Source organism: Electrophorus electricus, chromosome 12 (assembly GCF_013358815.1).
Source record: "Electrophorus electricus isolate fEleEle1 chromosome 12, fEleEle1.pri, whole genome shotgun sequence".
Lineage (NCBI taxonomy): Eukaryota > Metazoa > Chordata > Actinopteri > Gymnotiformes > Gymnotidae > Electrophorus > Electrophorus electricus.
Genome location: NC_049546.1, coordinates 16,022,048 through 16,044,915, shown reverse-complemented (window position 1 = coordinate 16,044,915; position 22,868 = coordinate 16,022,048). Strand labels below are relative to the sequence as shown.

At 44.4% G+C, this 22,868-nt stretch overlaps 1 protein-coding gene across 1 annotated transcript in view; it reads left to right on the top strand.

Moving 5' to 3' along the window:
- The window catches only part of LOC113581450 (GPI ethanolamine phosphate transferase 2-like), a 34,540-nt gene extending 12,313 nt beyond the window's left edge, over positions 1–22,227 (top strand). Inside the window, exons 3-6 of the mRNA XM_035532013.1 lie at positions 1,671–1,862; positions 15,870–16,185; positions 17,885–18,048; positions 22,008–22,227. Coding sequence (XP_035387906.1) covers positions 1,671–1,862; positions 15,870–16,185; positions 17,885–18,048; positions 22,008–22,227 — 892 coding nt within the window. The remainder of the gene's footprint in view (positions 1–1,670; positions 1,863–15,869; positions 16,186–17,884; positions 18,049–22,007) is intronic.
- Positions 22,228–22,868: the final 641 nt, after the last annotated feature.

The window sequence follows — 22,868 nt, the reverse complement described above, 5'->3', positions numbered from 1 at the left end:
GCTCAGCTGATGAAGGACTTCTGTCCGAAACGTTCTATTTCTCTGGAAACTCTGTACTTTTACTACAATTTTGAATCTCTTACTACAGCACGCTGTGGTTACTCTCCTAGAATCTTCAAACAGATTTGTTTGTTTGCTTATTTATTTATGTATTTATACATACATACAAACACACTTTATGGTGACCTGCAGAACTGTCTTTGAGTTGGCTTCAATAATTGTCATCCAGTGTTCTGAATGAAAGTAGTGTTGACTCTAGAAATTTGAGTATCCAGGTATGTGGCATTGAGTCGTTTAAGACAGTGCTTTTGTTCCAGACAACACCCGCCTACTCTGGGGCTTCTGGTGAACAGCTGTCAGTCGGTGGAGCTTTGAACCTTTGAGCAGCACTCGTGCACTTGCATGTATGATTATTCAGCTTGGCATCTTGTATTCCTGATGGAAGCTTCCATGTTTTGGATAGGCAGGTTCAGTCTGTAGTTGGATGGTGTTTGACCTTTTTTGGCTTCCTTCACGACCAGTATTGTATTGCCTTCTGTTAATCAGGGTTAGTTGTTCGCAATTGTTTCATTTGTTCTGCTAGTCCACCGGGCAGAGATGTTTCTTTAGCCGGTGGACATGATTCGTGTCTGGGCCAGGGATGCCCAAGGGCTTCTTCAGGTTTCTAACCCGCTCTTGGACATCTGCTTACTGGTTTCTGCTCTGGGCTACTGAGGTGCTAAGATCTCTTAATCACTGAGTACTAGAGTTGTGAGATGATTCATTCTCCCATATGCTCCTCCAGTACTGTTCTGTTTCAGCTCTGGGTTGCCTACGAAGTCAAAAATGGACCAGCCCCTCCATACATGATGTCCTCAGTGGTCAAAGCCTGATCTGTACCTCGAGTACTTCGAACCTCAAGTACGGCTCGGCTTGAAATGTCATTCTTAAAGTCTCATGGAAGACAAGCATCAAGACTGTTCTCTGTCCTGGCTCAGAGATGGTGGAACGATCTTCCAGTGGCTGTCCAGAGAGCAGTCTTCAAACTCAGATGGAAGACCCATCTATTTGTGGGATATTTAAATGACAACTGATCCTGCTCCTATGTTGACTAACTAAAACTCTAGTACCAATGATAGGGTATTGTTTATTGCACTGATTGTTGTCTGTTATAGAGCTTATATGTGTTTTGCACTTCCAGGCATCAGCATTGATCCCAGTATTTCAACAGCATTCTAGTTCGATGGTATCTGTGACTCTCACCTACTATATTGGCTAGGATGCATTCTATGAATAAATGACAAAGCACTTTTATATGTCACTCTGGCTAAGAGCATCTGCAAAATTCTGTGAATGTACATGTACTACCTGCTTCCTTTATGTATGGTTTTGTGCATCCAACTACACCAGATTATCAAAACTCAGTAAAAGACAACATGTCTAAGTTGTAGACACAAACAGCTAGGCTAAAGTTGAATTGCAGACAAGTTCTGACCTCGTTACTGCCAACTGTGAGTTGGTCTTTATGTGCATGTCTGGATAAGGACTGGGGTCATGCATCTTCTGCTCTTTTCTCTTCCATGGACAAACTACCGTGTGTGTGTGTGTGTGTGTGTGTGTGTGTGTGTGTGTGTGTGTGTGTGTGTGTGTGTGTGTGTGTGTGTGTGTGTGTGTGTGTGATGTCTCCACAGTGGAGAACATAAGGTCTTCCTGTCTGTGCTGGCTGTGTTCTCTCTACTGCTCATCTTCTTACTGGTCCAGCGCCACTGTTCCCTGGTGTCCACGATCGCCCTGGCACTCGGTCTCCTGGGAATCTACAGCTACCGCGCTGCTGTTGGTAGCGTCCTGTTCCCATGGCAACACACGAGCCGATCCATCTCCAAGTAAGTTTCAACACTTTTGAACAAGAGCTGTTGACAAGTACATGCTGTTTTTAAGACAATGCCACATCTTCCAATTAATAACCTTTGACACATTGGTACTTTCATAAGGTTTTTTGGGGGGTTTTTTTGGTCATTTTTCTCATTAATTAATAATCATAGTCATAATAGTCTAATGACATTCATCCAGGCTCTTCTCATGATTAGCATTTGTCTGTAATGTGTGCTGAGTAATGCTGGAACTTGCGCTTGAGTTGCAGTTTGCTTGGTTTAGAGATTCTTATCCTAATGATTGTGAGATGTTGGGGTGCATTGCAAGGGGTCTGAAGGCTGCGTCCTCTCCCTCTCACCAAGCCGCTGCGTTGGGCCATGCTGTGTAACGTTACCCTGAGAATGCCCCTTTGATTAGCTGGGACTGGAGTGTATCATTACTGCTGGTGTAGGGCCTAGCTGGCTTAGACAGAAGGCCAGGATATTGCCTTCACACTGCCTTCAGTCCTCACTGGTCCAAACCGCTTTTCTTGTAGCATTTTTGTCACCCGCCTTCTTGACAATTTTCTCCTCTCTGGCCTTGATTTGATGGTCGTTTAATAGGGCTGAATGAACACGTGCACAGGGGGAGAGTAATGACCCATGCATTTCCTATTTTTTTGCCTTAAATGGATATACCCATACACTCAACAACTTAAATGCGCGCACGCACACACACACACACACACACACACACACACACACACACACACACACACACACACACACACACACACACCTGCCCCTACTTCACGCACAAGACAAAACAGCACTCCTCACCTCATCCCCTTGACATTTTCTTTCACCTAATTAAAACTTTGACCTTTTGCCCTTCCTGCTGTGCGCCTAGCTGCATTTCCTTGCTGCTCCTCCATGCTTGAGAGATGGCGAGGGGGGGGAGGGGTCACTCCATGACCAACCAGTGACCAGTGCCACCCCCCACGCCAACAAAGCCACTTGCACACTCATTAATCACCCCGGCACATTGTTTACGTTGACCCACTGACCTCTGGCTTTTCTATTCAGTTAATGTTTGCAGCACACTCTCTGCCCAGTGACCTGCCAGCAGCTTGCTCATTCTCCCTCTTGCTCTCGTTCTCATGCTCCCTCTCTGTGATCAATGACTTTTTGTTGATGAGGATCTGAGTTATTTTTGTATATTTTATTTGCTTGGCTTGGGCTGTGTAATGTGGGTTGAATGTGCACTGCAGTATGATATGACATCAGTTTGAGGGGAATTTGATGTTGGAGTTGAGGGGAGGTGAAGAGTTTTTGAAAGTGGGAAGCTCAAAAAGGAAATGTTAGTCAACAGCCCGTTTTTGATGTTCATCCTGTCCTGGAGACCTCATTTCACCTCCTTCTTTTGAGAGTTCAACTTTAAAGGAGTTATGTTTAAAGTTCAGAATTTATTATTAAGCTTTTTGTACTATATCATTATAATCAGCTGCTGGTAGCATCTAGACTTCCTTCACTAATCAAGTATGCGTGCTCTTGCAACCTGACTTCAGTCCCTTGAGCGATACAAGTCACTTGTGTTTTCACTGAGAAATCCGCAACAACAAACCAAAGCAAACAGGAAACCAACTTCTCTGTGGAAAAGGTAAATTTAATCCTTGGCAGCACAACTCTGTTTGGTCCCTTATTCCCATTTAGCACTTCTATACGTGCAAGATACTCAAGGCAGTGTTTTACTGGGGAGAAATTAATAATCATAGTCATAATAGTCTTATTTCTTAGACACACTCTCACCGTGTATCTTGCTGTGATATTTAGCTCCTGCACACATTCAGCCATGCTGCCTTCCTTGCAATTTCTCTGACCCCCGTGTCCGTTCAAGGAATTAAACACTGTTATCAACTTATTTAACTATCAAACAGTCTCTGCATTCATGGGTAGTCAAACAAATGGCTCAACAGAGTACATGTTAAAATGTGGGGGAAAGCTGTCTCAAGATGCCTGTCTGTCGAAAACATCTAATTAAAATTCATGGTCTAATCTGTTTATTAGACTGAAGCATTCAGTTCCTATGAGTTACGTCTTTTACTTTCATCACGGAACAGTTGAAAGGTTTACAAAAGATTCAGAGATGCACAAAGTGCAATAAACTTAAACAACTCATACTATTTTAGATACGGTGGACATCTTCACGTTCTTTGTGGCTCTTGCCCCAAACTGTGCCCCTCCCTATTCACTCCTGTGCTATGAGCCAGCGTTTTTGTGCTGCACTCTTAACGATGGACCTCCACGCATAGCAAAAGGTCACGGAAGTTGTTGTGCAGGTTCTCTTCTCTCTCCTTCATGGCTGCTCTTGGTATGCAACTAATGATATAATGTCACTGCACTCTTAAAGTGGATGGTTATGGCAGTTGTAGTGGTGTGGGATGCTATACCAATGATGTGTTGATGTTATCACCAAGAAATCAGGACTGGAATGTGAATTCTGTTGTTTTTGTTTTGTTAGAATTCCTCTTTGCGCATCTTCACAAGTTGATGAATAGATGATAGCTGATGAATGTTTATTATGAGACTCGTCTTTTAAAAACAGAACACGAGAAAACCAACACTTTACTCAAGTATATTTATCTTCATATAATTCCAAAGAGAGTGGCATAGCAATCTTGATTAACAAGAACATCTCAATGACTCAGAAAGCTATTATAACTGACCCAGCAGGCTTCTCTATTATCCTTCATGGTACTATTAATGGTGAAGGCAGTCACTGCAAATCTCCATGGCTCAAATACAGATGACCCAATATTTTATCATAATTTCTTTCCAAAATTATTAAACTTTCTGCTATCATTATAGGTGGTGACTTCAGCACTGTTTCAGACAGATACATGTTGAACAAAACCCTGGAACACCACTTCTGCCAGAAAATATACCAATTTTTCTCATGTGCATCATACATTCTCTTGCATTGAGTATTTCTTAACCAGTACCTCTATTATACCGCATATTTCAAAATCAACAGTTCATACGGTAGTCATCCCTAGCCATGCACCAATTCGTTTTACTCTTTATAATAAGCATACACCCACAACAAGGTAAAGGTGCTGTTTCAATGCATCTCTGCTTGAAGACAGTCATTTGAATAAATGTTTTGAGGAATAGTGGACATCCTTTTTGGAAAGCAGTAATTATCTGTAAATATCACCATTACTTCTTTGGGAAACTGGAAAGTCATGTCATACTCAGGTTACAAAAAACAGGAGGAATGAAAGATAACCCATCTTGGGCAAACATTAAAACTTGGTGCTAAGATGTCACAGTTATGACACGAACATATTCAGCAAATAAACTGAAGAGAAATAAGGAAAATACATCCTTTCAGCAATTACAATTATTCAGATAAACAGAAATACAACTAAGATATTAACAGCTTTTTCAGTAACGTGTCACTTTGTAAAATAAACCAGATACTAGCAGAGGCTTTGCATCTACCCCTTAATGCGGAAGAATTTTTTAAAAAGCAATCAGCCAGTTGACAAATAATAAAGCTCCAGGCTCAGATGGGTGTCCAACTGAGTTTCTGGCTGATCATATTTCATTTTCTCTGCTTTTCATCACTATGGTTAATAACATTAAAAGCACATTCATTTCAAATGAACACAGCAATAATCTCACTATTACTCAAACCAAATAAAGACCCAGCTCTGTGCTCCTGTTAGTGTCCACTATCACTAATAACACAGACCTTAAAATGATCAGTGAAGCGCTATCAATAAGACTTGAAACAGTATTACCATATCTCATATGTTCTGATCAAACTGGTCTTATGAAAGGAAGGTAATCCTAGAATAACACATGATGGGTCTTAATCATAATCCACTATGCTCAGGAAAATAAACACGTGTTGTATCTTGATGCAGAAAAAGCCTTTGGCAAGGTTAATTGGAACTTCCTTTTTAATACACTACATATATTCAGTGTTGGGAAATCTTTCAAACATTGGATTGAACCACTATGCTCCTCACCCAGAGCATCAGTAATAACTGACAACAACATCCCAGAGCTTTCATTTGTTTTGTGGTACCAGACAAGCATGTCCACTCTCTCCATTATCTTCATTATATATAGAACCATAAGATGCCATCAAAAGATTAAATGATGACAGAACATGTATTACAAGCCAAAACAACACACAGTTTGTCTATATGCATACGATGTGTTATTGCATTTCAAAACCATTTAAGATTAGTTAAAGGAACAGTTCAACTTATAAATTCATAATCTCAAATCTCTGACTATTCTATAAACTAAATAAATCTACAATATTACCCAAATATGGGCTGGACTGCTATACTAGAATTCTACCCATATATGGGCGGGACTGATGCACTAGAATTCTACCCATATATGGGCAGGACTGATGCACTAAAATTCTACCCATATATGGGCTGAGCCAGAATGTTACTCTCATAAGTTCTCTTCTTTTCTTTATACCACTTTATACTTTATACCAATGTTGAAAACAGTTGAAGATGATTAAATTGCTGAATGAACTTACCAATTTATGATACCAACAATTAACTATATTTGCAATGATCTCCATTGAACCAATTGCCAAATGGTTTAAGAAAATGGATACCATAATATGAAAAGTTTTACTGGAAAAAAAAACAAAAAAAAACACAAAGCAAACTCATGCAACATTTGACAAGATGGAGAATGTCAGCAATGAAATCTAATAAAGCAGCAAACTCATGTGACATCCTGTTTATATACATCCATGTGGCATAACCCAGATTTCCTAATTAACAAATCACCACTGTCTTTTTCAAGAATTGGAGAGAAAAGGAAATGACTTACTTAGATCATCTTTTAATTAATACAAAATTTTGACATTTCTAGAATTAGAAGTACTACATAAAGAAGAATCAATTTCTACAATATCTGCAAATTAAAAATTAAAAATCTAAAAATAATCTAAAATAAATATTATTGACAGTCCTCTTAAACCACATCCTCTCTCAGAAGAAATAAATAAATTTGCTGATACCAGAAACATTACTTTCAGTTGATATTCCCTCATTAGTATTACAAACTCAACCATACATTTGCCAATATATATCAGTAAATGGGGAGGTCGGATCCAAACAAATAGGCAGAAATTCAGTACAAGCATAAAATTCTGATATTGGGATTTACTAATGCAGACATGTATGCAATGTACAACCAGCAGCACAGACAGTTATTGCCATACCCTATAGACATGGCCACTAGTTAACCACTTCTGGAAAGAAGTTACCAGTAAACTCTTTGCTCCTGGGATGCAGCATTCCAGCCTCTCTCTGTCTCTTGGAAGATGATCGGATAATAAATACTCCTTCAAAAGATATATACATATATGTAATACTATTATGTTTAACAGTTGCAAAGAAAATAATTTTATTAAATTGGAAAAACAGCCTTTCTATTATAAAACTAAACTAAACTTGCTATCAGATCATCTGTCACAAGAACAGGCCTCAGCTGCACTTTGAAGTAGAATCACAATAATTATAGTGACTTTTTTTCAACTCTTCCTGTATCTTTAAAACTGCCTTGTAATCCCTTTTACATCCAACCAAGCACTTAATCATAATCATACTCATCTGTACTATATTATGTATGGTTTATGGTCTATGGTTTCTTACATTTGAATAACGTGTGTGTGTGTGTGTGTGTGTGTGTGTGTGTGTGTATCTGCTTTATATTTAAATATTTCAGGTTTGGGGTTTTTTTGTATTTTTTGTTTGTTTTTTGTTAATTTTGCTCTGTATTGCATCAGTTTGATTCACTTATCAAATAAATCAGTATTTATATGGTCCTCCAAAGGAGGTGGGGGGAGGGCAAAAAAAAAAAAAATTCTTTCCCGTGGTCGTCTTTTATATATGCTAATTAAATAAACCCAGCATGTGATTGTAACTACACCTAGAAGAAATTTCTGCTTGTAAACAAAAATTCTAAAGGAATGGTTGAATTTCTATGCATAGAAATTAGTCTCAGTCTATGCATAGAAATTAGTATACAGTCATCAGATGTTCCATAGAATTGCAGTGTGAAAATCTAGTCACTGATGTTGTAGTCACTCAGCAGGCATTGTATTTTATTTCTGCTCTTTCACCAGTGTCACACTAAAATTGGTTGGTAGTGGTCCCCAGATGCGTCCTGTTGAGTCTATTTCATGTACATTGTTGAATGCTCTGGCCCCCACTGTGGTGTCGGCGCTGGGGGGCGCAGCAAAGCGGCTGGCTCGGGCAGTGGAGCGGCTGAATCTAGGGGGTGCTCCGCCACGTTTAGAATGGAGAAAACCTGGTTCAAACGAGTGATGTGAAGGAAGACCATGGGTGAACATGTAACAACCCACCTGCCTGTTTTGCTGTGTGTTGGGTTTAAAAAAAAATCAGGAATTCTCAGCATTCTCTGTACTATGCACATCTCTGGTCAGCCAGACTAGGGGCTGGTGCTTTCCTTTTTGCAAATGTATATGAATCTCAGACTGAACGTGTCGGTGAAAGCCTAGTCTTAAATCCGCATCTGAGCACAAGACAAAGAGAGTGGTGTCTCCCGTAGGAGTCTGCGGTCGAGCAAACGCTCAAGAGCCACGTCTGCTGGGACCCCACCTGAACTGCATCCGCCCACACAACCTCTGTAGTTGCACCGGCCGCAGTCCTGAGTGCTTTGCGCTCATTACATTTCCCCTGCATCGGCCTGCGCTGCTAAAGCAGCCTGTGGGAGTTCGTTTGATGGGTTCAAGATTGCTGATGTTTTGGGGTTCAGATCTCGGGCAGTCCTGGAGTCCCACACTTGAGCTGCTTTATTTTTCCTTCAAGGGGGCTTTCGGGGAATCTGAACATTGTCTTTGGCAGCACTGCTACACACAGGATGATGGGATCGCGTTGTTTTTGCCAGGACACGCCTGTTGAACCGTAAACTGAAAAGTCGGAAAGGGGTTCATCGAGCAGCCATTTTAATTTCCGTCACTTTAGGATTAGATCAGCTGCATTTGAAACATGTGAATGCAGTAATTAAAAAGTCCCGGGCACACCTGCGTCAAGAGGATAGCACGAAAAAAAAAAATCACTTTTATTTTTATCCTGATTCATCTGCGAGCGTTTGTTGTGCTGACACCTCATTTGTGAGTGTTTTATGCATACAGATTTCTCATAAAGATGGAAATGAATTCCAGCTCATCACATGCTCTCACAGGGAATGATTAGATAGTTGTTTTAAGGAAACGCTTCCACCCCCCCCCCACCCCCAAAGCAATAGCTAGCAGCCAGAACAGGGTTGTGAAGCTCAGGCTGCATTTGAGGTCATGTTGCATGTTGCTGTCTGTAAATAGAAACACAGACCAACATGCAGTCTGTTTTTGATATTGGCAATATTAGTTTGATCTCAGTAATTATTGCATTATTTATGATCTATAATTGCAATTTTAATTATGGTTTTAATTTATATGGGTTGGGAAAATGGTGAACTTGTCTTACGTCACCCACAGAGACTTTGTATAGTTGTAAAATGCAACACCTTCCTTCAGCTCGGGGCAGTTTGGGGATTCAGCACAAGTATCAGGTACACCCAGAGAGAATACCCTGTGTCATCCAGTGAGCACCACCAGAGAGAGTACCCTGCATCGCCCAATAAATATCACCAGAGAAAATACCCTGCATCGCCCAGTGAGCACCACCAGAGAGAATACCTTGTATCGCCCAGTAAATACCACCAGACAGAATACCCTGCATTGCACAGTAAATACCACCAGGGAGAATACCCTGCATCACCCAGTAAATACCACCAGACAGAATACCCTGCATCGCATAGTAAATACCACCAGAGAGAATGCGCTGCATCACCCAGTGACCACCACCAGAGAATACCCTGCATCGCCCAAAAAATACCACCAGAGAGAATACTCTGCATCGCCCAGTGAGCACCATCAGAGAGAATACCCTGTAGAGCCCAGTGAACAGCACCAGCAAACACCCCATCCTTCACTATCTTATGCACACTCCCAGGTCACTTGTCCGCAGAGTCTGCAGTCAGGTCTTCATGAATGCATATCACATACACACCAACAAGCCTTTACAACATGTGTAGGTTGTTTCAAGACAGCAGTCTGTATAACAATGAGCATGCCATCCACTGCGTTTCCATGGCACTGAAAATGTGCCTGGCATTGTAAACGAATATTGGTCTGGGTTAAGAAATCCCGACCCGTTGGACATGTTATGCAAGTGCATGTTAATGAACATCTCTGAGGTGGCTAAGGCAGCTCATATATGATGGTGCAGTGCCGTGGATGGTGACTTCTCAACCTCGTGGACTGCTGAAAATGTTTGCTCACCATCTTCCATTCCATCCCAATAAAGCATATTGTGAATAACCAGGATAGTCATTAGTCAATAATTTACTAGCTAAACAAGGCAAGTTTATTTGTATTGCACTTTTCACACTCGGTAGCAGTTCAGTGTTCTTTCTAGTGAGGTTACATAGTACTTCAGTTAGGAAGTGTTTGGTAAAACACAGACTTATTAATACACTCAAGATCGAGTTAATGACGTACTTGGTGTTATGAAGCTTTTGGGAAACGCACCCATGTTAGATTAAAAGCACTAACAGACATGGGTCTATTTACCTGGGTTGGATTCCTGTGTGATCCTGTTTGTGTAGGATGTTTGATAGAAAGGAAAGTCAACCCCTTGGTCCCTCTCACTGTGGTATATTCCCCTTGTTAGCGTGTGACATTTTGATATCTGACTCAATAACTGGCAACTCGCCTCTCTCATAACTCTGACACCTTCCCACCATTATTATTTTAGTAGGCTTTGCACACCTACAGCAGCAGACAGTAATACATGAGACCAGACTAGCAGACAGTGCTTGAGATCCATCAGAATGAATTAGTCAGTAGTAGAAAGCACTGATGAATGACAAAGTAGATATAAATTGCCATCTTTCATGTAGTTACTGTCTAGTGTCTGAATAAAATAATATACAGAAATATACCAAAAAGGTTCAAATAAAATAATACTATTTGGCTTTTACGCTTAAAGCAACATCTACAGGCTAACCTTTCGAGAGGATAATGCTTGTGTTCTTCAGGTGACTACCGTGAAATCTTTCTGTTGGAAAGATTCAGTCCTTTGGGAATGTCTGAAATGATGGCTTTTGCTGGCGCTTTATATAGAATAGAGGAGGTGGGATTGAGGTAATGCAGTGTATCTCTGTATTTTAAACTGGTGGTATTTTAGTGCCAAATTTCTGTTCTCCATCTACCTTGTAAACTGCCACATTAGCACAGAAGGATGGAGCTCACTGTTGAGATCATACATTTAAAGAAAAATGTGAAAACCAAAATGGCTAGCAACAAAAAATGCTATTGCTGCCATTTTCAGTTTGTTCTAAATGAAAATGGAGAGCCATCAAATGTAATATTTGCCTAAAAGCAGTCATTGTTAAATATGGAAACATATCAAACATGTATCTAGAAAGTAATCACAGATGCCGTTGACCTCAAAAAGCCACATAGACACCACTGGAAAAGCCACAAAACGATTGTCACAATAACCTTTTAATGGGTGCTTTCATCAGACCCACAAAATTTATAACAGACAAAGCAGGATAGGTGTGCACGTTAGCGGTTACAAAATATCTCACTAAAGAAATGGCATCATTCCACCACGACAAAAAAACACTATTAAAAGCCATGATCCAAACACGTTTTTCATTACAAGCTGCCTAGAAGAAAATACTTTTTGAGGACAGACGACAATTTCATGACAATGACGTGGTCGTCCGTGTACGTGACACCATACAGGTCTTTGACCATCCATTTCATCACACCCAACTGGAAATTACACTCTAAATGTATCAATAGCAACCTTTTTCCCAGAAAGCCACAAAGCTGCCAACACTGAGATGCACTCTGAGAACGGTAACTGGATGACAGAAAACTGTCAGCTGTAACTACAAATCATGGACCCAATGTTGTAGCTGCTGTCGAACCTCTGCATTGGCCATGGTTAAGTTGTTTCAGCCATAATCTGTTTGGCGTTCTTGAGTGGACTGCAATGGCAAAAGCCTTTACTTTTTGCTTCTTGATTTCTTTAGGCTGTTGCTTCTTGATGATCCATTTAATATATATATAAAGCTCCAAGCAGGCAATGATGGAGCAGTTTCTTAAACAGACACAAGCTCTCCGACACGTTCTGGCTGACGAAAGACGGAGCGCTGTCTTCCTGACAGGACAAGACGGATGTTCTGCAGACTATCGGTGTTGCGCTGAAAGCATTTACAGATATGACATCTGCACATATCCAGCTCCTCTATACTCTCCATACTTAAGCTGTGTACTGGAGATCTTTTGGCTGCCTCGGATGATGTCCCGCCAAACAAAGCCATAAACGTTGGGCTCCTGGGCACGCTGGAGGCAAAATAGAGTGTTGATGACATGCAGAAATTGCCGCATAAGGCTTTCGTTCTCGGCCCTTGACACCCTGGTGGCTATGAGTCTGGTCACACCTCTTTGGCTAAAACGAAGGCTTGGTTAGAAGCAGGCATGGTAATGCTGGATATGCGATCAAAACCAGTGACGGGTGCAGTGGCTCTCAGAGTGCAGGAGCAATGTAGACCGCCTGAAAAGAAACCAACTTTGGCCAGAAAAAAAGCAGCTGCCAGCATAGCTGTAATGTCCACAGAGGACCAAGCAGCAGCAACAGCAGCAGCATCAGCATCGTCTTCAGCATCATCATCACACTTACATTTATGTAGCTTCTTTCCCATGCTGAAGGGCACGTTGCAATCAACACACAAACAAATTCAACAGAAACTACACAATTAGTGACAAAAGGAAGTACATGTAAAACATTCAAGTGCATCAGACATTTAGGCTTACTCATCTGGCAGGAAACAAATGAAACACCCTTCTCAGCGACATCTTAGTTGGCCATGAACTTGTGCCAAGAGCTCGCCATCAGAGCGGCTGTTCAGCACAGCAGGAAATGTTATGCGGAACTTGCCCAAGCCTGACAAAGCCAGTTAGTTTTTCAGGCGAAAAAACCTTGAATTGTGTAAAAATAAGATTTTTTTGTTTGTTTTGTTTTGGGTTTTTTTGTGCTGCTAGGACAGCATTTTTTAAATTTTTCAGCATTTTTCTGTTTGTGTTCGTGCCATTTCGTGTTAGCACAGGCTTTGTCTTATTCACTATTGAGGCCTATAATTTTTTCCTTCTGTTCTGTGTGGACATTGTTCAGTGAAAGATTAAACCTATAGTAGCTAATGGCTAAATAGTATAGGCTATCTGTTTAAAGCTGTAAAGTTTAATTTCAGCTGTTGCCACATTGTGATGTGCAAGCAGCAGAAATTAAATCAAAAACATTTGTAACATTCTGAACCATTTTTCAAATAAAACGTTTGTTACTGAAAGTAACCCCCTCCCGCCATAGTACTGTACACCATTAGATTATTTGAAGATGGCGTGACGATGTAAAATAAAGTTATACTGCCCGGCCCTTAGAGGAGGCATGCCACGATCGCTTCAGCCAAGGCACGTGTTGTAGGCCCAGGTCTGCCTCCACGGCTCGTCCACTTCAGCAGAGTCCAGCATGGGCGGTTGACGTGCCGAACCCAAGGCCTCTCGAAATGGCATGGTGGCATTTCCGTACCCCTGGATGCCACAGGCGGTGCCCCCTTCACCCCTCGGAGGACCTCATCTGGGCACAGGCAGGTCGTTGCGCTTTGAAGCAGTCCACTGGAACGAGCACCAGACACCTGCTGTCACGCAACATCTCCCAGCGGGCCGCTCCTATGCGGCCTTTCTTTTTCTCTCCTTCACTTTCTTTCAATGAGAAATTACACCCCCCCCCCGATTTTGTTTGCTTCTCTTGCTTCATCTCTGCTCCAACCCCTCCTTTCTGCCCCCCACCCCCACCCCCCTCCTGTCGCTGTGGGAGTAAGTTGCAGTGAGAGCAGATTAATAAAACATGACGGAACACCTGCTTTCCAATGTGCACGCGAGGGCGCGAGCGCCGTTCAGCTCCTACCAGTGCGCCAGCCGGCTCCCCCGGCTCAGGAAGAGAAAGCATACCTTGGCGTTTCATCACACAGCCCGTAAATCCTTGTGCCGGTGCCTGGCTGCCTCCTTAGCAGTTGCCGTGCCAGCACCCCTGACCCTGTGGGGCCGGCCGTGTCCAATTACTTTTGGCATAAAGAGACCCGCACACTCCCGAGTAGACACGATCCGACATACGATCCTCTCGGTTAAGACGCCAAGTGCTGATGCTGAACCAGAAATTCTATGCTGTCTCCCGTCTTTGATGTATCTTAAACGGTTCTGACATCAGATCCACGTCCTTCCCGGTACATTTCCTGTACGAGATCCCCATATCGTGTACCCTGCTCCACATCCCCACCAAGTTTGCATTCGTTGCTTGTTTTGGTGCTGCTGTCTTTTGCTGCTCTGTTGCCGTGTGTTGCCCCTTCAACTCGCCGTAACCTCATCCCTTCAGCCCTTGCGCGCACCTGCCTGGTACCAAGCTGTTGCTGGGGCTGTGTTGTCATGGTAACATGTTGCCGAGCGAGTGTTTAGTTTAGTGCAGATGTAGAGTAGTACCTAATGGCACACCAACAGCACACACAGAGATGGAGGGGAGGATGAGAGAGGGGAAGAGTTCTTTCTGTGGTCACAGAAGACTTATACTGTGGGGAAAAAACCAACGTATTCTGATGCTGCATGTTTAATACTGCTATTAATCAGGTGGGATGAACTGGCAGCTTAAATAAATGCTATATCAGTAACTGCTCATCCCAGCATTAACAACTGCAATTAGGGGAATCATAAACCTGTTTTTTGGGGGGTTTTTTTGTTGTTGTTTTTTAAAAAAGCCCTATATGCTGGTTTCGCCATAACAATTTAGAGTAACTCATGAAATGCTTGAGTTACTAATTTGAGTGTTTGAGTGTTTCACACTGCAGTCTATACGTGATTAGACAGTGACAGCTGTGGTTGTTTTGCCTCTGCATTGCAGCTCAGCGGGTTTGGAACCGAGCAGTGACTCTAAGGCCAAAGTGCAGCACTTGAGCAGAATGAAAGCTTTTATTTTAGGATTTATACACCAGCTGTACCATAAAAGCATCGTAGACATTTTTTTGTATACGCATTACCCCCCATTTTGAGGTAATTGGAGAAATTAACATAATCTTCTACAAAATTGACATGTTGAGTACTTGATGGCAAATGCGTTTTACCTCCATGGGGTGCCTGAGCTGCATCCCAAGGACAGCACCACATGTCGGGGATCACGCTCAGCGCTCTGCTCCACCTGTAATGCAGTCATTTCCACTTGCTCCATTCCAGACCTTCCTTAGTCTCCGGCGAGCAAATGGCTGGCTTTGGTTGAACCCGAGAGAAGACGCGTCTGTGTTTTTCAGCATCTCTCACCCCCCAGCTGACACGTTTAACAGATGTCATATGCTTTGACTCATGTAGGGCTATCATAAAAGGGCTATGGATTCTCTACGTTTCACCCAGGGTAGAAAGAACCCCCACCCCCGTTGCCGTTTAACCTTATTCTGTTGATTAATGTCCAGTGTGCTGGAGTACCATGTCATTACCATAGGGAGGGTCAGTGTGTTTGAGTAAATGTGTCGCATGCGTTCGTCCGTGCTCTGTGGTTGACCTGTGTGGCCTGAGCTGACCTCTCTACCACCGCGCATCCTTGCCGCTGTCAGCTCCGGCTTGCCCCCAAACTCCCACGGGTCTGAAGGGGTACATTCCAGACACACCTTCAGACAAAAGGGCACTGTCAGCACGAATGCCTGATGGGTGGGTGTGTGTTTGCAAGAGTTTTCCCTGCTTAATCATTTCCATTGTCAGAGATTGGAAAACTGCCTGAATCAATTCCCAAGCCATTGTTAGCCATTACTGTAGTTACATGATGATCAGCAAAAGTAACATTCAAAAACTGCAAATTCCACATTTTCTCCCCCCCCAAGAGGAACAGGCGAGGCACGCTTCGTCTATGTCTTCGTCCTCGGGATCCTCTTCACCGGCGTGAAGGACCTACTGTGCTCTCAGGTGACGGCAGCGGGTGGCGGCGGGCACCTGCGGAGCAGGGGGTTGTGGGAGGTGTACAGTGGCATGGTGCTCCTGGTGGCTCTGCTCCTACGGCCACACAACCTGCCCACGCTGGCTTGCTGCCTACTCGTGCAGACGCTCATGGTCCAGTTTGTCTGGGAGAGGCTGCGCTATGACGCCGCCCAGATCACCATCATGCACTACTGGTTCGGGCAGGCCTTCTTCTATTTTCAGGTGAGAATAAGTGTGTGTGTGTGTCTGCATGTATGTCTACGTCTGGATGGGTGTGTATGGGTGTGGCTGCAGGTACAGATTATGTATTTCCGCGTGTAGGCCCAGATCCTCGGGAGTTGTGGTCAATTCTAGAGGCTGTGCAGACCTGCTGGATGTGCAGAGTCTCTCTCTTGACATTTGACACTTTGCCAAGGCACACCAGCAGGAATCCAGGTTACACTCTGAATAGACCACAACACAGAGACCCCGCTCTCTACTTGGTTGCTTTATTCATGTAAATACACCACAAATGCACTTTCCCCCCACTTACCACTAATCCCATTTCGTGGAACCATAGACCTGGCCAGCCAATATTTACAGTGTTGCAGCATCTCCTTGGGACACTCTGGCTTCAAAGTTGTGGTGCCCTAATGGAGCATTGTGCCCATGCGGAGAGCACTGCAGGTAACTCCAGCTGTATGCCTGGCAAGACACTTTATGTGCCGAAATGTGTTATCGGGATTGTTTTGGTGGCTGGTTACGCCTTTTGTAGCCATACCTCTTTAAAACACTTCCATCTCGTAGGCCAGTGTGGGGGATGCAGGTGGGGCGCATGCTTGGAAGCCTTCACGTCATGCGTGAAGATGCCCTCGTTCCGACACAGTGGCCGGTGTGAGGCTGCTAGCTACGGTGGTGGCCGTGCAACTGCCCGTCACGTGGGGTTCTGCTCAGGCTCTTTAAATAAGGGCCATGAATGCGGCAGCCCTGGCCAATTATCATTTCGGCTTCCCATGCATGAAATTACAGGTCTGGAGAATGGAACTCTGCTCCCAACAAGGTCGCCCACTCGGCCTGTGTGTCCCTAGGACAGGCCTCTCTGTCTCACACACTCTCTCTGTGTCTCTCTGTCTCTCTCTCTCTCTCTCTCTCTCTCTCTGCGTTTCTTTATTGCTTTATACATTCCATCTCCACTTGTCTGAGGTGAGGTGAAAATATCTGTTCCACTGCTCCCGGCGTTTGTCAGACACGCTGTCCAGCCCTGGTTAGGGTCAGCAGAGGTCGACTGAGTAAATTCACCCAGCTCAGCTGGGCCAGGCCCTGTCCATCAATCACTGTGCCAATCACCACAAAGAAAACAGAGGGGCAGGGATTTGTCACACGAGCACCTCTCTGTGTGTCTGTATGCGTGCATGTGAGTGTGGCACCTTAACATTTTTATCTTGTTTGCCTCAACACGGGCACTCGTGACAGACGTGACAGATACGTCCTCCTGTAGATAGCTGTGGAAGACAGATTGCGGTGAAAAAAAAATTCTGGCCACCTCGCAGTCAGTCCGTCAGTGCCATGCCTTCTGGAAATCCGTCTTCCTTCACACGGTTTCACAGAGATTCAGTGAAGGGTAAAGTCGCTTTTTCTTCGGTTTCTCCTCGCTTTAACAAGCACACAAATCTGTCACTCACTTCAGTCTCTTCACAGACATCAAGCTCTTCCCAATGGCATGGGACATGCATTATGCATTTTTTGTGAGGCTTATCGTCTCCCTGTGTAACATTCCTTCAGTGCGTTCATTCCTCGGCTCGGAATGTAGGAGAGGAACAGAGTTTAACCAAGTTCCTAATTTTTGTGGCTTTTCTGCCAGTTTGCTGCCTTTGCTAAGGCTTACATTTGGGCGTTTTTGAGGCTTATATTCGACTGTTTCCTCTTTTTGATCTGCTCTCAGGGGAATTCCAATAACATAGCAACGGTGGATATATCGGTGGGGTTCGTGGGTCTGGAGAGCTATGTGGAGGTTCCTGCAGTCATCCTCACTGCCTTCTGCACGTATGCAGGCCCAGTACTTTGGGCCTGCCATCTGATGTGCTACCTCAGCTCCGAGAGGGACAGGTACAACACACACACATGCGCTTGCTCGCTCTCTCGCTGTCTCACACTCACACACACACACGGACTGAAGCATGTGTGACTGTGTCGCTCCTCGAGTGCGAGAGACGAACTCCAGGCAAAAAAGTTTGGAAGCAACACTAACCTGCACAGCTTCTGACTGCTACTTTCTGATTCTCGACTGTTTGTATTAAATTAAAAAAAAAATTTCATAACAATCTCCTCGTGTAGCTTGCGACAGCCCGACATGAAGACGCGGCAGGTTTGTTACCGGTTTGCCACTCCAAGTTCTTCTGCGACTGCTGGGGACATCGTGCCTTTGAGTGTGCGGTCAAGCTCAACCCAGTACGCGATCGGTGGCTAATCTGGGACTGAGCATGCAGGGCCTTTCACTGTAGCACGCCTTGCTTTTGCCTGACTGATTAGTTGGGACGTCATTGTTCTCAGTCCAGACATTCACTTCTTGCTTCCATACTTTTGGTATGTAGTGCCAGTAGCATCAACCCCACACACACAAACACACACACACTCAGAATATTAAACCAGCCTCCTACCACCCTGCAAATACACACACACTCTCACACACACACACACACACACACACACACACACACACACACACACACACACACACACACACACACACACGCAGACACACACTTATTAGAATATTAAGCCAGCCCCCTACCGCCCCACAAATACACTCAACACAAACCCAAAGATAAAGAAGATTAATGAGCTCTCCGCTAAAGTCTGGGACTGCAGCAGGGATTGGTGAGCTTCCGTGTGGAGGTGTATTACTGGTAGGCATTTAATTCCAGGCCTTTCCAAACATGCCTGTGAGATGCAGCGTAGTGATGGGCTCACTAATGAGACCTCGGCGCCATGCTTCCGCATCATTTACCTTCCAAATGCAACTGAGAAATCCAGCTTGAGAACAAAACCTCTGTGAATTCCGCAGCAGATTCCGGTGGAGCCTGTGTAATTATTTAATGGCCTGGGTTTCACTCAACCTGTGTTTTCTGGCATGTTTATGTAATCCTGTAGCATGTCAGTGGTGGAAAGCACTGACTATATAAACATGTATGGCCAACGGCGAAACCGAAATATCTTAATAACAAAATAGCCTAGATAACGTCCACACACACGCACACACATACTTTTTTGGTTTTCTTTCTCTTTAATCATACAGGTCAACTGTGTGTTAAAATCTGCTCATCTGACATTTAGCTGAGTGCCCAGGAAATAGGGGTGAGGGATTAGCTCTCTTCAAATATACAAACAGCCAATCAGAGCCTCAAAGATGGGCTTCTCCAGCCTTTCAGCTCATTCAAAACAAACACACTCTCTTTTCATATGAATATATGGCTAATAGGGAAACCCTTCCCGGGTCTCAGACTGTCTCACTCCATGGTGTAATTATAGGATAAAGCTCTGTAATGTTCTGACATGCAGTCTGAGTGCATTGTGTTCTGTGGGCAAGGAAGTCCTGACCTCTGGGACTTAGAAGAGATGCTGCAGCCAGTCATACAAAATGCTGGACATCATGTCGCTTTGGAAGGAGGACTTGCTGATTACCCCATTAAAGACACACACACACACACACACACACACACACACACACACACACACACACAAAACGTCTACAGAGTAAGCTAAAATAAAATAAAACGTGCTTATTTGACTATTAGCTCTCACTGATTTGTTCTGAGATCTCTTCATTATGTGCTATGAATGTCATACATTTCATGACCATTTCTAGATCATGAAAATGATCTACCAACCAGTAACACGGAGACTTGTTTTTATTGTTTTTGCTGGTATTGGTGATGTCATTAGTATCCAGGCTACTGCACTTTGTGCCTATTAATGAGAACAATTTGAGACAATTGGAGTCCTAATCAGGGAACAAGAAGTGGTAGCTTGAAGTTCACGTGAGCTCATCTGAGCATTCTGTTATTCTGCGGTTTAAAAATAGACATCTGTGAAAATGTATAACTAGTCTGAAGATGCCGTTGGCAGTTTTTAAAAAAAGTACTCCGATCACGTCAGAAGTCACTGGGTTTGACCATGTGTAAGTACTCCCTTGACCTTGCTCTACTGGATTTTTTTTTTTTTTTTTTTTTAAACCTCCTGAGGGAGATGTTGGAAACATTAAGCGGTAGAGGTTCCCTGTGCGCCATTGCGGCAGGCAGGCTGGCCAGTGCAGCGGTGTACCCTGTTCTTTAGGAGACATCTTGCAACCAGCACACGTGCATGCACAAGATCCAGGAAATGGCCTTCGATCGATACGCTCCTTTTTTTGGAACCCCAGAGGGACAGGTCCCTTCCCACATCTGGGAGGAACGTTTCCACCGTTATCCAGGAGAGAATTGGAGAGAGGTGGCGAGATTTGCAAGCAGAGGCTTTTTTTTGGGGGGGGGGTCAGTTATAGGGCAACAGATACAGTAATGTTCCAGTTACCAGAACCTGCAGTGAATGCTGTACCTCCACTCCGGAGTGAGTCACTGCCTTTCAGGTGAGGCACTGCTGGGTGAGAGGGGTTGACATGGTGCTAGGAGAACGTACCATGCCCTGTTTCACCATTTGCAAGGGTTTGAGGCAGGTCGTCACAGCTGTGCACATACACAAACAACACGGAGCAGAAGAACAGCTTCACGCGGAGCCAGCAGCCACCGCTGCCTTGGCAACAGGTTAATTAGGAGCTGTAACAACCCACGTCCGCCTCCTGCCAATCAAACGAGAGAAAGGGCGGATGGAACAGACTCTGAGAATTCTGATATAGTAGTTAGCTTTCAGACCAACCAACAGGGCAATACAATCAATTGGAAGGGGGTTTGAGGCAAAATAGAAAGTCTAAACCCCCCCCCCCCCCCCCCCCCCCCGTCTCTCAATTCCTGCAAACCTTGTGATTCCTTTCCTTCTCACATCTCCAGGTGTGTTAGGTGCATCTTAAACCAAGGGCGTAATCTATTCTGTGGCTTGCCCCAGGACTCGTCCACAACATACTATAAACCCTTAAACCTTTAGGCACTCACGGGCTTCCTCCATACCATTTACATTTGCAAAATAAAATGTTTCATTGCTCTTGTAAAACCTCAGTTTAAGTGTATAGTTAACAGTCTGGTAGCTCAAAATGTGCTTAAATTGCCGTCGAGGCTAATATTTCAGCAGGCCTTCGGAACCCCACTTGGGCCGTCGGTCGAGTCAAGGTGACGGAAGTCTTAACGGCGGGAAGCGGGGTACCTCCGCACTGTGCGAGAAGGAATCCCCCTCTGGGGTACTGACCACAGGGCACATGTCTCAGGGGCAAACAAATGCATGTTCAAAGACCGAGCCGTTCAGACACGTGAGGCCTTTCAGGCAGCTCGTGTCCATCGTGAGACGCACCCTGCCAGGACCCCCGCACGCATGTAGGCATGCCGCATATTCCTTGTCCATTGCATCAGGAACTTCATGCTGGGGTTATTTCCACTGCCACATTATCAGTTTCCCAGTGTGATGATGCGACAAAAATAATAAAACGTTGATCTGCCACAGCAGTGATTTTGCAGGGCACAGTTTGAGCTCCTGTGGAAGCCGTCCCTCGGCCTTGAGCGACCGATCTTGTGATGGTGCAGGCTTTGCTCACAGGGGCAGGCTCTTGGGATAGGTGCCGTCTTCCTGTGTTCTGCTGCTGGGGCTCAATAAGGTCTTGGGTCATTGTCTGGACAGGATGATGGCGTTTATTGCGAGGAAAAACGGAGTTGTCGGTTTGAAAAAATGGGGTGACTGACACAGGGTTAACGTGGGTAATAGCTGCAGTATGTATACGCACACTGTATTTATGAAAGTGCTGTTTTTCTCCTTTTCCTCCATCTCTCTCCCTCTTCTCGTTTCTTTCCCATGTCTCCACATCCACATTTTTGTCTCTTCCATCTTTCCCTGTCCTACCTCTCTCTCTCTCCCTCTCCCTGCCCCAGGGCTGCTGGCGCTCTGTCTCACGGCTGCTACTGCCTGGCCGTGCTGCGCTCAGTGCCCGCCGCTCTCTATGTAGCGCTGACCACGGCCCTGCGCTACCACCTCTTCATCTGGAGCGTCTTCTCGCCCAAGCTACTGTACGAGGCCACGCACGTGCTCATCGCCGCGGCGGCGTGTCTCATCTTCACCGCTGTGGACCACGACCACGCGTGTAGCCTGTGACCCCCCCCCCCCCCCCCCCCCAATGATGCAACACCCTCAGCCCCACCCTAACCCCACCACCCCTCGCCCCAGGAACAGGGCAATAGCACGCATGGTACAGAGGACAGGAGTCAACGGAGATGCCATTGCAGGCAAAGACATGACATCAACACTGGTTAAAGAGGCTGAGCATGGAGAGTTGACTGGGGAGGGGTGGGGTGATGAGCAGTTCAACAGAGAGTGAAGGGCAGAGAGAGAGAGAGAGAGAGAGAGAGAGAGACAGAGAGTGATGGATGAAGCAGTGAAAGAGATGAGGGAATCAGACACCAAATGATGAACTCCGTGTTGCAAATTAAAAGCTGCGAACATTTGAGACTCAAAAGGGAGATGTGATCCTGCACTATGAAACACTGAAGACTCTGGAAGTTCTCCAGGCTAGATTCTGGGAAGATAAAGAAGGTCTATTCATGAGTTGTTTTTGTACTGCAGGAGTATGGGATATTTTATTGGGGTAAAATCTTGAGGGAATCAGAAACTCACTGAATTTCTTACTGAAGTTCACAAATTCCAGCGATGCTTTAATATAAATAAAATCAGCGGAAAACATGGATTGTTCCTAAATCAGTTTCCAAACCTCGATCACCAGCAATCTGTTTTCTCAC